Below are 16,839 nucleotides of genomic sequence, written 5' to 3'. Positions count from 1 at the left end.
CTATCTACTGAAAATTGACAGAAAGGAGTGGCAGGAAATTTTCAAAGTGATGAATAGGAAAAATATGCAGCCAAGAATCCTTTATCCAGCAAGCCTGTCATTCAGAACAGAAGGACAGATAAAGGTTTTCCCAAACAAACAAAAACTGAAGGAATTCATCAGGACTAAACCAGCCATACAAGAGATCCTAAGGGGGACTCTGTGAGTACTGCAAAGACCACAAAGGACCAGAGACACCACTACAAGCATGAAACCTACAGATAACATGGTGACTCTAAATGCATATTTTTCATTAATAACACTGAATGTAAATGGACTAAATGTTCCAATCAAAAGACATAGGGTATCAGAATGCATAAAAAAACAAGACCCATTCTATTCTCTGTCTATAAGAGACTCATTTTAGACCTGAGGGCACCTTCAGATTGAAAGTGAGGGGATGGAGAACTATCAAGAAAGCTGGAGTAGCCAAACTTATATCAGACAAACTGGACTTTAAAGGCTGTAACAAGAGATGAAGAAGGGCACAGTCTATCCATCAAGAAGAGCTAACAATTAGAAATGTTTATGCACCGAATTCAGTAACACTCAAATATATAAAACAATTAATCACAAACCTAAGCAATCTTATTGGTAAGAATGTGGTAATTGCAGGGGACTTTAATACTCTACTTACAACAATGGACAGATCATCTAGACAGAAAATCAATAAGAAACAATGGTCCTGAATGATACACTGGAGCAGATGGACTTCACAGATAAAGTTAGAACTTTTCATCCAAAAGCAGCAGAATAAACATTCTTCTTGAGTGCACATGGAACATTCTCCAAGATAGATTACATACTGGTTCACGAAACAGCCCTCAATAAATACAAAAGAATTGAGATCATACCATGCACTTTCAGATCACAATGCTATGAAACCTGAAATCAACCACAGGAAAAAGTTTGGAAAACCTCCAAACGCATGGAGGTTAAAGGACATCCTACTAAAGAATGAATGGGTCTACCAGGCAATTAAAGAAGGAATTAAAAAAATATATGGAAACAAATGAAAATGAAAACACAACAATCCAAACCCTTTGGGATGCAGCAAAAGTAGTCCTAAGAGGAAAATACATTGCAATCCAGGCCTACCTCAAGAAACAAGAAAAATCCCAAATACAAAATCTAACAGCACACCAGAAGGAACTAGAAGCAGGACAACAAAAAAACTCCAAACCCAGCAGAAGAAGAGAAATAATAAAGGTCAGAGCAGAAATCAACAATATAGAATCCAAAAATAAAAATAAAACAGTAGAACAGATCAATGAAACTAAGAGTTGGTTTTTTGAAGAAATAAACAAAATTGATAGCCCCTAGCGAGACTTCTCAAAAAGAGAGAAGACCCAAATAGATAAAATCACAAATGAAAATGGAGTTATCACAGCCAATCCCTCAGAAATACAAGAAATTATCAGAGAATACTTTGAAAAATTATATGCCAACAAACAGGACAACCTGGAAGAAATGGACAAATTCCAAGACACCCACACACTACCAAAACTCAAACAGGAAGAAAGAGAAAATTTGAACAGACCCCAAACTAATGAAGAAATTGAATCAGTTATCAAAAATCTCCCAACAAATAAGGGCCCTGGATCAGATGGCTTCCCTGGAAAATTCTACCAGACATTTAAAGCAGAGTTAATACCCATCGATCTCAAATTGTTCCACAAAATAAAAATGGAAGAAAAACAGCATTACCTTGATTCCTAAACCAGACAGAGACACCACGAAAAAGGAGAACTCCAGGCCAATATCCCTGATGAACACAGATACAAAAATTCTCAACAAGATACTAGCAAATCAAATTCAACAGCATATAAAAAGAATTATTCACCATGACCAAGTGGGATTCACTCCTGAGCTGCAGGGCTGGTTCAATATTTGCAAATCAATCAATGTGATACATCACATTAAGAAAGGATAAGAACCATATGATGCTGTCAATAGATGCAGAAAAAGCATTTGACAAAATACAACATGCTTTCTTAATAAAAACCATCAAGAAAGGAACATACTTAACATCATAAAAGCCATGTATGAAAAGCCCACAGCTAATATCATCCTCAATGCGGAAAAACTGAGAGCTTTCCCCCTGAGATCAGGAACACGACAGGGATGTCCACTCTCACCACTGTTGTTTAACATAGTGTTGGAAGTTCTAGCATCAGCAATCAGACAACAAAAGGAAATAAAAGGCATCAAAATTGGCAAAGAAGTCAAATTTTCACTTTTTGCAGACAACACAATACTCTACATGGAAAACCCCAAAGACTCCACCAAAAGACTCCTAGAACTGATACATGAATTCAGTAAAGTTGCAGGGTACAAAATCAATGTACAGAAATCGGTTGCATTTTTATACACCAATAATGAAGCAACAGAAAGAGAAATAAACGATCCCATTTACAACTGAACCAAGAACCATAAAATACTTAGGAATAAACCTAACCAAAGATGTACAAGACCTGTATGCTGAAAACTATAGGAAGTTCATGAAGGAAACTGAAGACACAAAGAAATGGAAAAACATTCCATGCTCCTGGATTGGAAGAATAAATATTGTTAGTATTTGTTAATAATATATTTGTATATTAATATTTATTATATTTGTATATTGATATGTGTTAATATTGTTAATATTTGTCAATACTACCCAAAGCAATCTACACATTCAATGCAATCCCAATCAAAATTGCACAGGCATTCTTCTCAAAGCTAGAATGAACAATCCTAAAATTTGTATAGAACCACAAAAGACCCCAAATAGCCAAAGTAATATTGAAGAAGAAAACCAAAGTAGGAGGCATCACAATCCCAGACTTTAGCCTCTACTACAAAACTGTAATCATTAACACAGTATGGTATTGGCACAAAAATAGACATATAGACCAATGTAACAGAACCCAGAATTGGACCCACAAATGTATGGCCAACTAATCTCTGACAAAGCAGGAAAGAGCATCCAATGGAAAAAAGACAGTGTCTTTAGCAAATGGTGCTGGGAGAACTGGACAGCAACATTCAGAAAAATGAAACTAGCCCACCTTCTTACACCATGCACAAAAATAAACTAAAAATGGATGAAAGACCTAAAAGTGAGTTAGGAAACCATGAAAACCCTAGAGGAGAAAGCAGGCTACCTCTTTGATGTCAGCCGCAGCAATTTCTTGTTCGATATATCTCCAAAGGCAAGAGAATTAAATGAAAAATGAACTATTGGGACCTCATCAAAGTTTCTGCACTGCAAAGGAAATCATCAACAAAACTAAAAGGCAACAAACAGAATGGGAAATGATATTTTCAAATGACATATCAGATAAAGGGCTAGTATCCAAAATCTATAAAGAACTTAACCAAACTCCACACCTGAAAAACAAATAATCCAGCAAAGAAATGGGCAGAATTCTAAAGACATCCAAATGGCCAACAGACACATGAAAAGATGCTCATTGGGAAACACAAATGAAAGCCACACTGATATACCACCTCACACCAGTCAGAGTGGCTAAAATGAACAAATCAGGTAACTATAGATGCTGGCGAGGATGTGCAAAAACAGGAACCCTCTTGCACTGTTGGTGGGAATGTAAACTGGTGCAGCCATTCTGGAAAATAGTGTGGAGGTTCCTCAAAAAATTAAAAATAGAGCCACCCTATAACCCAGCAATAGCAATACTAGGAATTTACCCAAGGGATACAGGAGTGATGATGCATAAGGGCCTGTGTACCCCAATGTTTATAGCAGCACTTTGAACAACAGCCAAATTATGGAAAGAGCCTAAATGTCCATCAACTGATGAATGGATAAAGAAGATGTGGTTTATATATTCAATGGAATACTATTTGGCAATGAGAAAGAATGAAATCTGGCCATTTGCAGCAATGTGGATGGAACTGGAAGGTTTTATGCTGAGTGAAGTAAGTCAGTCAGAGGATAGATATATTTTCACTCATATGTGGGTCTTGAGAAACTGAACAGAAGACTATGGGGGAAGGGAAGGGGAAAAAAAAAAGATACAAACAGAGAGGGAGGGAGGCAAACCACAAGAGACTATTAAATACAGAGAACAAACTACGGGTGAATGTGGAATGGGGGAGAGGGAAAATGGGTGATGGGCACTGAGGAGGGCACTTGTTGGGATGAGCACTGGGTGCTGTATGTAAGCCAATTTGACAATAAATTATATTCATTAAAAAATGGGAGAAGATATTTGCAAATGACATATCTAATAAAGGGTTAATATCCAAAATATATAAAGAACTTATCAAACTCAAAATAACGTAGAAAACATGAACAGACACTTTTCCAAAGAAGACATCCAGATGGCTAACAGACACATGAAAAGATGCTCAATATCAGTCATCATCAGGGAAATACATATCAAAACCATGATAAGATACCACCTGGCACATGTCAGAATAGCTAAAATTAACAACACAAGAAACAACTGGTGTTGGTGAGGATGCAGAAAAAGAAGAACCCTCTTGCACTGTTGGCAGGAATGCAAACTGGTGAGGCCACTCTGAGGAAGAGCATGGAGGTTCCTCAAGAAACTAAAAATAGAACTACCCTACAATCCAGCAATGGCACTATAGGTATTTATGCAAAAGATACAAAATTTATGCAAAAGATACAGATTCAAAGGGGTACATGCACCTCAATGTTTATATAGCAGCATTATCAACAATAGCCAACAACAGAGAAAGCCCAAATGTCCATCAACTTATGAATGGATAAAAAAGATGTGGTATACATACACAATGGAATATCACTCATTCATCAAAAAGAATGAAATCTTGCCATTTTCAATAATGTAGATTGAGCTAGAATGTATTATGCCAAATGAAATATGTCAATCAGAGAAAGTCAAATACCATATGATTTCACTCATATGTGGAATTTAAGTAATGAAACAGGTGAGCATATGGGAAAGGGGGGAAGAGAAGGGAGGGAAACAAACCGCAAGAGACTCTTAATGATAGAGAACAAACTATGGCTTGACAGAGGGAAAAGGTTGGTAGTTGGGCTAGATGGATGATAGGTACTAAGGGCAAGCACTGGGTGTTGTAAGTGATGAATCACTGAATTCTACTCCTGAAACCAATATTGCACAGCATGTTAACTAAAATTTAAATTAAAAAAATACTGTAACATAATAAAAAAAATCTGATGCAAAAAGACTAAGTATGTTGGCAATTAGACATCTTTGCCACATTCACCTAAACAATAAGCTTTAAACAGGAGAAATCCAAACCTATCCCCATTCATCAGAACACCCTCAGTGTACCTTTAAACTCTGAAAGTACAATCTAAAAAGCCAGCTTTCTTGGGTTGTGAAGGCCCCTTCCCTCTCATATCCCAGGGTTATAATATCTATAGTTATAGGGAAAGAAGAGTAGCCCTTGGACCTGTTTTGTAGAAGATAAATCATATCACTTATCCAGTTTCAGACTTGGTGCCAGAATTTGCAAGGTCTGTGTATTTGCAGATTTCAAGTGCCAATGAAAACTAACTGAATGGTACAGGCGACATGGCAAATGACAGCTCTTCCCAGTCACCTAATTTAGGAGAGGCTGCCTTAAGAGCTTTAGGGTTATAAAGTAGGAGAAGGCTTTATGGACAGGAATTAAAAACAAACAAAAAAAGACAGAAAAAAGAATTTGCCTATCTAGTTGCTCCCGCCTGTTTCCCTAGAGTTCCAGTTCTACTCCACAATAAACTACTAAATCCTTAAGCTGTGAAAGAAGTATTAAAACTAAGTTTCCTCTTTTTATTTGGAAATAATTTACCTGTACCAGACAAACCAGCTGTGTTTAATTAGGATATATAAACTGGAAGAAGTTTCAGAGCAAATAAAAACCCTCAGTGATTTTTAAGAGTGGTAACAACCTGAAAATTCAGAGTAACTAGTCTCTAGTGAAAAGATACTGATTCATATTTTCATCAAGATTTGCTAACATCTTTGCTAGATTTGCTAGAAAAGCAAGAATAAATCTGAAGAAAAATGAACAGCCTGAGAAGAATTACTAGACATGAAAATTACTGCTTAAGGACAACAGTGGAGTGAATAATGCAAAAAACTAAACCAGTACCAGGAAGACAAGATTATTAAATACATTCCTTTTATACTTCATTCTAAATGATTCTTCAATTATATACTAGAATTCCACATAAAGTGCTTTGTTTTTGGACTGTTTCATTTCATTGATCTCTTTCTGTATAGTAATGCTAATGCCATACTTCTAATATCTATCATTTTATAGTACATTTTGTTATTTGGAAAAACAAGTTTTTCCCTTCGTTAATAAACATTTTTTTTAAGTCTTACTTTTTTCTAACATAGTTATAAACTTTAGGATTAGGTGGTTAAGTTCTATAAAATCTCATCAGAATTTTTCATTTGAATTGCACTAAATTTACAAATTAATTATATTAATATAAAAAATACAAATGTTTGAAAGAATGTCCACTAGGCAATTTTGACTCTTCACAATAAATTCACGTTTCTCCAGGGGTGCCTGGGTGGCTCAGTTGGTTAGGGGTCTGACTTCGGCCCGGGACATGATCCCACACTTCGTGGGTTCAAGCCTTGCGTCAGGCTCTGTGCTGACAGCTCAGAGCCTGGAGCCTGCTTCAGATTTTGTGTCTCCCTCTCTCTCTGTCCCTTCCCTGCTTGCACTCTGTCTCTCTGTCTCCCATGAAATAAATACTAAAAAAAAAAAAAAAAAAAATTAATGTTTCTCCATTTATTCAAGTCTTTTATATCCTTTCATAAAATGCCAAAGATTTCTTTGTATATTTACTGCCATGCTATTTTCAATGTACATTTTTTCCATTCTGTTCCCTATAATACAAGAATCCTCTTGACTTGTATATTCTTTGGGTTTGGCCACCTTATTAGACTCTTTACACATAATCGTTTTTAGATAATTTTCATGAGTTTTATAGGTATTTTCCACTTGTAAAGAATGGTAATTTTATTTGGAACACTTTTAGTTAAAATGATTTGTTCAGAATTCAATCACTATTAAATAATACTGACGATAGAAGGCATTTTTGATTGATCTTGGCTTAATAAACATGTTTTACCATTGTTTTTCCATTAAATGTTTGATATAGGTTAGTAGAAGACCTCATTTATCAAGTTAAAAAACTTGCATTAGAAGATTTATTACTAATGAGTTTTTATGTAGTCAAGATTTCAGTATCTGTTATGACATATTTTATCTCCAGTAAACTTTATTTACTTAACATTCATATAGCGCTTACTCTGTGCCAGACACTGAGCACTTTTCATATATTACTTCATGTAATCTTTCCAACCACTCTGCAGATTTTCTTTTTCCATTTGAAAGATGAGAGAACTCAGGCATAAGTGTTACATAGTTCTTATGTGGTTGAGTCAGGATTGAATGCAGAGATCTGAATTCAGATTTCATACTCTTGAAACAATTCTTTAGCTTCTTGCTAATGGACACTTCTTATCTGCATTTTTGCTTTAGGAATTTTGCATATATTTTCATTAGTGAGATCAGTCTATAAATCTTTCTCATGCTGTACTTGTTTAGTTGGTCTACCAGTAGATAAATCCATAGAATAAGTCAAAGTGATAGTCACTTCTAAGATTAGGTCAAGAAAATACTGGACTCTGTCTCAGATCATTCACTAAGGGGAAACTAGCTGCCATGTGTTAAGGGGACTCAGGTAACTCTGTGGGAAGGCTTACGTGATGAAGAACCAAAACTCCCATTCCAATAGCTGACAGGAACTGAGGCCTGTCAACCTTTGCATAAGAAGCTCGGAAGTGGATCCTACAGCCTTCCGATAACTGCAGCACCAGCAAAGAAACTGACTACAACCTCTTGGGAGACCCTGAACCAGACCCACCAGGTTCAGCCACTTCCAGATTCTCAACTTTTAGAAAATGTGTGAGATAATACATGTTTGTTCCTTTAAACTGCAGAATTTTACGGCAATTTGTTATGTAGCAATAGATAATGGGTAAACTCTCCACTGTATTTTAGTATCATAAGAATCAGCTGTTTCTCAAAGGTTGACTAGAAGTAATGGGTGAAATCTGATGCTATGTAAAGATATGCTCAATAAACTTTTAGATTTTTTTCTAGGATACAAGTTAATTCAGAATGAACTATCACAAAGAGAAATTAAGAAAATCCCATTTACAACTGCATCAAAAATAATAAAATACCTAAAAATAAATTTAACCAAGAAGGTAAAAGATCTGGACACTGAATAGAAGACATTGAGAGAAACTGAGGAAGACACAAATGGAGAGATACTCCATGTTTATAAACTGAAGGAACTAATATTGTTAAAACATGCATACTATACAAAGCAATTTATAGATTAAATCCCATCCCTAGGAATATTCCAATGGCATTTTCAACAGAAATGGAACAAATGGTCCTAAAATTTGTATGGAACCACAAGAAAACCAAAACAGAGGACGAAAAAGAAACCTTGAAGTATCAAGGTCTCTAATTTCAAATTGTATTACAAAGCTACAGTAATCAAAACAATGTGGTTGGTACTGGCAAGATCAAAACCAGAGTTATAAATCAATGGAACAAACAGAACAGAAAGCTTCCTCCCCCAAAACCCACACAGAAGAAAGCTCCCTTCCCCAAAACCCACACAGATATGGCCAATTAATCTTCAACAAAGGAGACAAGAACACACAATGGAGAAAGGCCAGTCTCTTCAATAAATGGTGTTGGAAAAACTGGACAGCTACATGCAAAAAACTGAAACTGAACCACTGCTTTACACCATACAAAAAATTAACCAAAAATGGATTAAAATCTTATAAATTTAGAAACTACAAAACTGGAAGATAACATAGGTGGCAAGTTCTTTGACACAGAGCTTAGCGATGTTAATTTTTTTTTTTTTTTTTTGGATTTGACACCAAAAGCAAAGGCAACAAAAGCAAAAACAAACAAGTGGGACTATAGCAGACTAAACAGGTTCTGCACAGCAAAGTGAAAGGCAACCTAGCAACTGGGAGAAAATATTTGTGTATCATATATCTGATAGGGAGTTAATATCCAATATAAATTTTAAAAACACACAATCCAATTAAAATTCTTAACATTTTTTCTAAGATATCCAGACAGCCAATAGGTACATGAAAAGGTGCTCATCATCACTTACTTAACGGGGAAATGCGAATGAAACCACAAAGAGGTATATCTTATACCTGTTAGAATGGCTATTATCAAAAAGATAGGAAATAACAAGTAATGTAGAGGATGTAGAGAAAAGGGAACCCTTGTGCACTGTTGGTGGGAATATAAATTGATTCAGCTGCTATGGAAAACACTATGGAAGTTCTTTAAAAAAATTAAACATAAAACTACCATATGACCCAGCAATTTCCTTTCTGGTATTTATCCAAAGGAAACAAAAACAAGTTTGAAAAAATACTTATGCTTATTGCATCATTACAAGCATATCAGAAACATTATAGGTTTGGTTCCAGACTAGTTCAATAAAGTGAATATTGCAAAAAAGTGAGTCAAATGAATTTTTTGGCTTCCCAGTGCATAAAAAAGTTATGCTTACACTACATACAGTGTAGTCTGTTACATTTGCAACAGCATTATGTCTAAACAAAAACAATGTGTCTTAATTAAAAAATACTTTACTGCTAAAAAGTGCTAGCCATCATTTCATCTTCCAGTAAGTCATAACCACTCATCACAGATTACCTTAATAAATATAATGCAAAAGTTTGAAATATTGCAAGAATTACCAAAATGTGGCAAAGAACATGAAGTAAGCAAATACTGTTGGAAAATGGTGCTGATATTCAGCACCAAAAAGTTGGTTGAATATTATTCAGCCACAAAAAGAAGGAAATCTTGCCATCTGCTACAACATGGATGGACCTTAAGGACATTATGCTATGTGAATTAAGTCTATCAGAGAAAGACAAATACCCTATGATCGCACTTAAATGTGGAATCTTAATAACAAAACAAAACAACCTCATAGATACAGAGAACAAATGTGTGGTTGGCCTGAGGTGGGTGTGAGGAGGGGTGAAATGGGTGAAGATGGTTAAAAGGTACAAACTTCTAGTCACAAAATAAAAAAGACCTAGGTATATAATGTACAGCACGGTGACTATAATTAATGTTGTATTACGTATTTGAAAGCTGCTAAGAGAATAGATCTTAAAAATTCTTATCACAAGAAAAAATAATTTCTAATTGTGTGGTAATAATGTTAACTAGACTTATTTTGATGATCACTTCACAAAATGAACACATCAAATCATTATGCTGAACACCTGAAATTAATATGTCAATTTTATCTCAATAAAAAATAAATTAAATACCTTCAGATTATATTTATGAGCTTTATCCAAAATAGTTGGTACCAAATCATCAGTATTTTCTCCATTTTCATCATTTGTACCAGGTGGGTACCAAGATAGGGCTAGTACACCTAATAGAAAAAAACAAAAAGAAAAATAAATACAGGAACAGGACTGATTGGAGGTATTCCACACAGATTTTTCTTAAAAGGCAGAACAAAGACCAAATTGGCAACAATAAAAAAGAAACATATTCCCATATAAGTTATTATTTTGTTACTTAAATATTACCTATGTCTATTTAATTACTTTGTATAGTCATATTTAAACTATCAGGTATGAATATATTTAATAAGTTTTACTTTATAGAATTTAGGTTTACAGAAAAACTGCACTGAAAGTACAGTTTCCATACATTCTCTTCCACACCCCCTCTTCCAACCCACATATGGTTCCTGTTATTAATACCTTGCATTACTGTGGTATGTTTGTTACACATAATGAACCAATATTGATACATCATTATTAATCAAAGTCTACCTTTTGTGTTGTACAGTTCTATGGCTTCTGACAAAAGCATATTTGCCCACTGTTACAGTGTCATATAGAATAGTTTTACTGACCTCAGAATCCTCTGACATCCCTCTATTCATCCCTCCTCTCTCAATCCCCTGGACAATAATTGATCTTTTTAGGATCTCTATTGCTGTCTTTTCCAGGATGTTACATAGGTAGAATCATACAGTAACTTCTTCAGACTGGCTTTTGAAATTTAGTCATACATACATAACTAAGGTTCATTCATGTCTTTTTGTGGATTTATAAATCATTCTTTTTTATTGCCACATACTATCTCATTGTATGAATGTGCCAGTGTATCCATTCAACTACTAGAGGATACCATAGATGCTTATTTGGGGAAATTACGAACATTCAAGAAAAAAATTAGTTTCTTCCTGTAGTACTTACTTTTGAAATGATAAGTTACAAAATAAGTTTTAGAAACATAAGCCTGCAAAAAAAAAAAATCACTCACTTTGATGGAATATTTGAAGTCAAGTAATTCAAACCCACATTAATATATAAAGCTATAACAGGCCATTAGAAAAATGCTACTAATTTCTAAATTAATCAACATACTCTTTAAGGCATGGAGAGAAATACAATGGTACCAAAAGAGAAGCATGTGGAAATGCAGAAACTGCAAGGTTAGAAACCGGTAGAGAACTAAATTATAAGATTTAAACTTTAGAGTAGACATGCCATGTACAGAGCAGCCCCATCTAGGGAAACAAAACAGAACTTTCATTAACATTTCCAAAAGAAGAAGAAGAAAAAGAAGAAGTGGTCGTCTATGTCCTCTATCTGAAACAAGAATAGCATTAAGAACACAAGAGGTAGAAAAAGAACCTATAACAGGCTTTAGGAAAGCTTATGGCTAGTTACAAAGGGAATCTATTATATAGAGGGAAATGATGGTAAGAAAATGGTCTGGAAACAATTGATCAAACATTTAAGCTGCCTACTAGCCTAGTTTATAAAAAGAAAAAAAAAACACCACTAATGAAGAGTCACAATTAAAAAAGTTTCAACACTGGACCTATGAAAAAATCCTGCAAAAAATAAGAAAACAAGCATGAGACAAAATAATAAAGGAAGAATATATAAAAGATTATCCATGAAGCCTAGGAAAATTTTAAGCATAGCATTCTCCCATGAAATTCAAATCAAAAGATTCCTGTTCCTAGCAATAAAGATTAGGTTACATAGACCAACATTTCCAATGACAAACAATTATTAAACAAAATACGGATTACAAAAACAAAAAAACAAAAAAACAAAACAAAAACCAAAACTTCTCAAAGCCAAAGAGCTGGAGAATAAGGAATTATCTGTCCAAACTGAGGCAAAAACACAAAGAAGAGAAGTATCTGAGCAAGAACTTGGTCTGCTCAAAACATAATTGGCAGAAGTAAACTAACCCTCAAAACCAGTGGATTAAGTATCAGGTTGACAAGCTTGGGAAGTCCTCTAGCTTTAAATTTAAAGTGACTAGTATTTTCTACTGTACTGAATAGCATAGATAAAGAACATTTTCATTCTTACAGAAAGTTCTACCGGACAGCGTTCCTAGGTTTCTGATCCTCCTAATACCTGACCATCTCATTCTTGTCTGCTGAGTTTTCTTCCTCCCTATCCTCACTCGAGTTCTACTCTAAGGCTTGAGAAGACTGTTCTTTGTTCCTCCTCGTTACTCTGCTTCAGCTTTTTTATTCTGTCAAATTATCATTTCCACATGTCTAATTCTATACCCTTACTGTGCTCCACAGTCTAATTTATCTTTGCAGCATATCTTTTGGACTGTATCCCTCATGAGCTCTGAACACAAGTAATAGTCTGGGAAATAAGCCAATCATGGTCTTCCTCACAAGGAGAGTTGAGCCACTGACAATGGTAATGAACCTTCACAGCAACCAGAAAATTTTCTCTAACACACATAATCTAAGTATCATTTATAAATAAGATTACTGAGTATTTCTACTATTTCAACTGTATAGTGAAAAGGGATATTGAGGTCTATGCTTAGCACATTAGCATTTTATTAAATGCAGATCATGTCATATTGATCATGGTGTCCCTCCATAGCACTTATTACAGGGTCTTCAATATAAATGGTACCCGACCATTTATTTTATGAAGTAAAATGATGAATCTAAACAGGGTAATAGTTAAGAAGATACGAAATCGGACAGACCTGGAGATTCAAGTTCTCATTCTCTTATTTGATAGGTGTTTATCTTTAATTAATTTTACTTAAGTTTCCATACTTGTAAATTGGGGATAAGCTCAGTTCATTCCCTAAAAGTGTTTTTAAAAATAGAAAATGCCTTACAAAGAATAAGACCCCCAAAAGTGATTATAAAAACAATAATAAAAAGACAATGGCAAGTAAATTAGGATACATTTAACTCCACAGAACTTATGATAGCTTCTCTTCGATATAGAGAACTTACTGTTTCTTTCAAACATATTAAACACTCCTTCAAACTAAAGATTAAGCAGAAATAAAGGCAAGCCCAGTTTCAGACATAAACACTATTATCACTATATAGGATGACCCATGTTCAACAAAAAGTATAAGGCATACAAAAAAGAAAAAAAAAACTGTCAAGAGGCAAAGAAGTCAACAGAACCAAACTAGACATGAAACAGATACTTAAATCATTAAATAAGCAATGTAAAATTACTATTATCAAAACATTAGAAGATCTAATGGGAAAGACAGCTACCATATGTGAATCGGCTGGGAAATATGCCAGAAATGAAAATTCTAAGAATCAAATAGAAGTTCAGGGAAGACAGCAGAGTAGGATGATCCCAGGTTCACCTCCTCCCATGGACACAGCTCTGAGACCAAAGCTAACTCTAAGTAACTAACTCTGAAAATGACCTAAAGACTGGCAGAAGACCTTTCACAGTCAATCATAGACAGGAGGCTACGTCAAAAAGGCAGAAGAGGTGGACACATGGTTGGGAACCAACCACCCAGGTGAGATTAACCACAAAAAGGACTTACACCACAAGCAAAGAGAAAGGAGAGGATTAGACCCCACACTAGGCACCAGAAGTACTGGGATATGCACTAGGAAATGAGTCCCCATCTGGCTTTGAAAACCTATGGGGCTGAACTTTAGAAGCTTTTAATATCACCAAGATTTAACTCCACATACTTTACAAGTCAACTGGGCTTAACTCCAAGAGAGTCAGATAGCAATAGGAAACTGAGTTCCGCCTTTAAAAAGCCAGCATAGTGCTCGCTTCGGCAGCACATATACTAAAAAGCCAGCATAGTAAATGACTCAACCAAAGACACAGCATAATAGTAGCAGTTTGAAAAGTGCCTGGGGTATACGTGAAGGAGAATCACTTACTAATCTCAGAACACATGCTAAAGGAGTGGGAATGATCAGAAGACTTCTCCAAAAACAAAAGTACTAGGGGGTGCCATTTCTCTTCCCCTCCCCCATCCTAGATAGCTGGACATTTGCAGGAGCCAGTACTAATGCTCTACTTATCTTTCTAGCACTGTGTGCTATGTCCCCACATTCCCATGCAGACCTGCCAATCCAACCCTCCTGCCTTGGCAGGCATAACAACAAAGTGGTTCCTGCCCCACCATAACCTGAAAGCAGCCCCAGCAGGGATCCGCACAGCTACAAAGTGACTCCTGCCCTGGGGAGAGGCCAAGTAATCTCACACACCAGCAAGCCCACAATTCCAGCAGCAAAGCCTCTTCACTGAGCAGAAAGAAGTTTTGCTGTTTGGTATCTCATAGCTGTGGCAGACAGGCTAAGAGCAGACAGCCTGACTGCTGACCCTGCCCACCTACAAGCCTGCAGAGGCCTCAGACTTCTCAACTGCACTGGAACCAAACCCTGCCTAGTGTGCCCACAGCAGGCAAAGTCAGTCACTGCAGCTGATTGGGCCAAAGGTAAATGAGGTTCAGGCACAATAGTAGGGTGCACACAGCCTGCAAAAGAAACACCACAGGAGCACCTGTTTCTGGTGACCAGGAGGGACTGAGCTACAGGGTATCACAGGACCTCTTCTATAGAAGGCCACTATTTTTAAGATCAAGAGATGTAGCTGACCTCCATAATATATGGACACAGAGAGTCAAGCAAAATGAGATGACAGAGAAAGATGTCCCAAATGAAAGAAAAAGACAAAAATCACAGCAAAAGAGTTCAATGAAACTGAGACAAGCAAAAATGCCTGATAAAAACAATTCAAAGTAATGGTCATAAATATAGTCACTGGAAGGGCACCTGGGTGGCTCAGTCAGTTAAGTGTCTGACCTCATCTCAGGTCATGATTCTCACAGTTCATAAGTTCAAGTCCCGCGTCGGGCTCTGTGCTGACAGCTCAGATCCTGGAGTCTGCTTTGGATTCTATGTCTCCCTCTCTCTGCCCCTCCCCTGCTTATGCTCTCTTTCTCTCTCTCAAAAATAAATAAATATTTACAAAAATTTAAAGATAGTCACTGGACTTACGAACAGAGTGGATGAATTCAGAACTTTTACAAAATTACACATATAAATCAAAAGAACCAGTCAGAGATTAAAAACAAACACCTCGATAGCTGAAATAAAAAATAATTAACAACGAATTAAAAAGACACAGAAAAACAGATCAGTGATCTGGAAGACAGGGTAATGGGAAGCAACCAAGCTGAACAGCAAAGAGAAAAAAGATTAATAAAAAGCAGTAAGACTAGGTTAAGGAAACTCATCATCAAGCGTAATAATATCCACATTATAGAGATAACAGAAAAAGGAGAGAGAGAAAGGAAGAGAAAATTTACTTGAAAAAAATCAAGCTGAAAATGTCCCTAATCTGGGGAAATAGACATCAGTTTCAGAAAGCACACACAGTGCATAACAAGATGAGTCCAAGACATATAAGTAAAATGGCAAAAAGTAACAATAGAGAATTTTTAATTCAGCAAGCAAAACAAAACAATTACATATAAAGGAAACTCCATAACCCCAACAGGTGATTTCTCAGCAGAAACTGTTCAGGCCAAAAGGAAGTGGCATGATCTATTCAAAGGAATGAAAGGGAAAAAAAAAAAAAAAACAACAAAAACTTGCAACCAAGAATAATCTACTCAGCAAAGTTATCATTCAGAATAGAAAAAGAAGTTCTTTCCTAAACAAAAACTAAAGGAGTTCATCACCACTAAACCAGGCTTACATGATAATGGGAATTCTTCAAATGGAAAGAAGATGCCATAACAAGTAGGAAAATTAATAAAGAAAAAATTTCACAGGCAAAAGCACATATATAATAAAGGTAGAAGATGAATCACTTATAAAGCCAATACAGTGGTTAAGACACAAAAATTGATTTTACATCAATTATATTTACAAAAATCATTCAAAACATACATAAAATAAAAAGATAAAATATGACACCATATATATAAAACAAAGGGAGAATAATAATTTAGTGCTTTAGAATGTATTCAAACTTAAGCAACCATTAACACAACTGCATACATGTTATATATGATCCAATGGAAACCACAAATCAAAAACCTATAATGCCCCCCCCCACAAACACATACACAAAGAATCCAATCCAAGCCTACCACTAAAGAAAGCCATCAAACCAAATGAAGATAGAGAAAAACTATACCAAAAAAATTAACAAAATGGCAATAGGTACACACATATCATTACTTTAGAACAAGACTCACCTATATTCTGCCCACAAGAGCTTCAGTTCAGACCTAAAGACACATACACCCTGAAAGTGAAAAACAGCTGGAAAAACATATGCCATCCAGAAAACAAAACAAAAAGAGCTGGGATAGCAATACTAATATGAAATAAAAACAAAACAACATGAACAAAATTAAAAAACAAAAAAACACTTTAAAACA

At 35.5% G+C, this 16,839-nt stretch overlaps 1 protein-coding gene across 2 annotated transcripts in view; it reads right to left on the bottom strand.

Moving 5' to 3' along the window:
* Nucleotides 1-16,839, bottom strand: part of MANEA (mannosidase endo-alpha) — a 65,340-nt gene that overhangs the window by 18,146 nt on the left and 30,355 nt on the right. For both annotated transcript variants that reach the window (XM_043591958.1, XM_043591959.1), the window contains exon 3: nucleotides 10,413-10,522. In XM_043591958.1, the coding sequence (XP_043447893.1) occupies nucleotides 10,413-10,522 (110 nt within the window). The remainder of the gene's footprint in view (nucleotides 1-10,412; nucleotides 10,523-16,839) is intronic.

This window comes from Prionailurus bengalensis, chromosome B2, assembly GCF_016509475.1.
Source record: "Prionailurus bengalensis isolate Pbe53 chromosome B2, Fcat_Pben_1.1_paternal_pri, whole genome shotgun sequence".
NCBI lineage: Eukaryota > Metazoa > Chordata > Mammalia > Carnivora > Felidae > Prionailurus > Prionailurus bengalensis.
The sequence above is the reverse complement of the archived record's forward strand: the minus strand, read 5'-3'. Positions and strand labels throughout refer to the sequence as shown.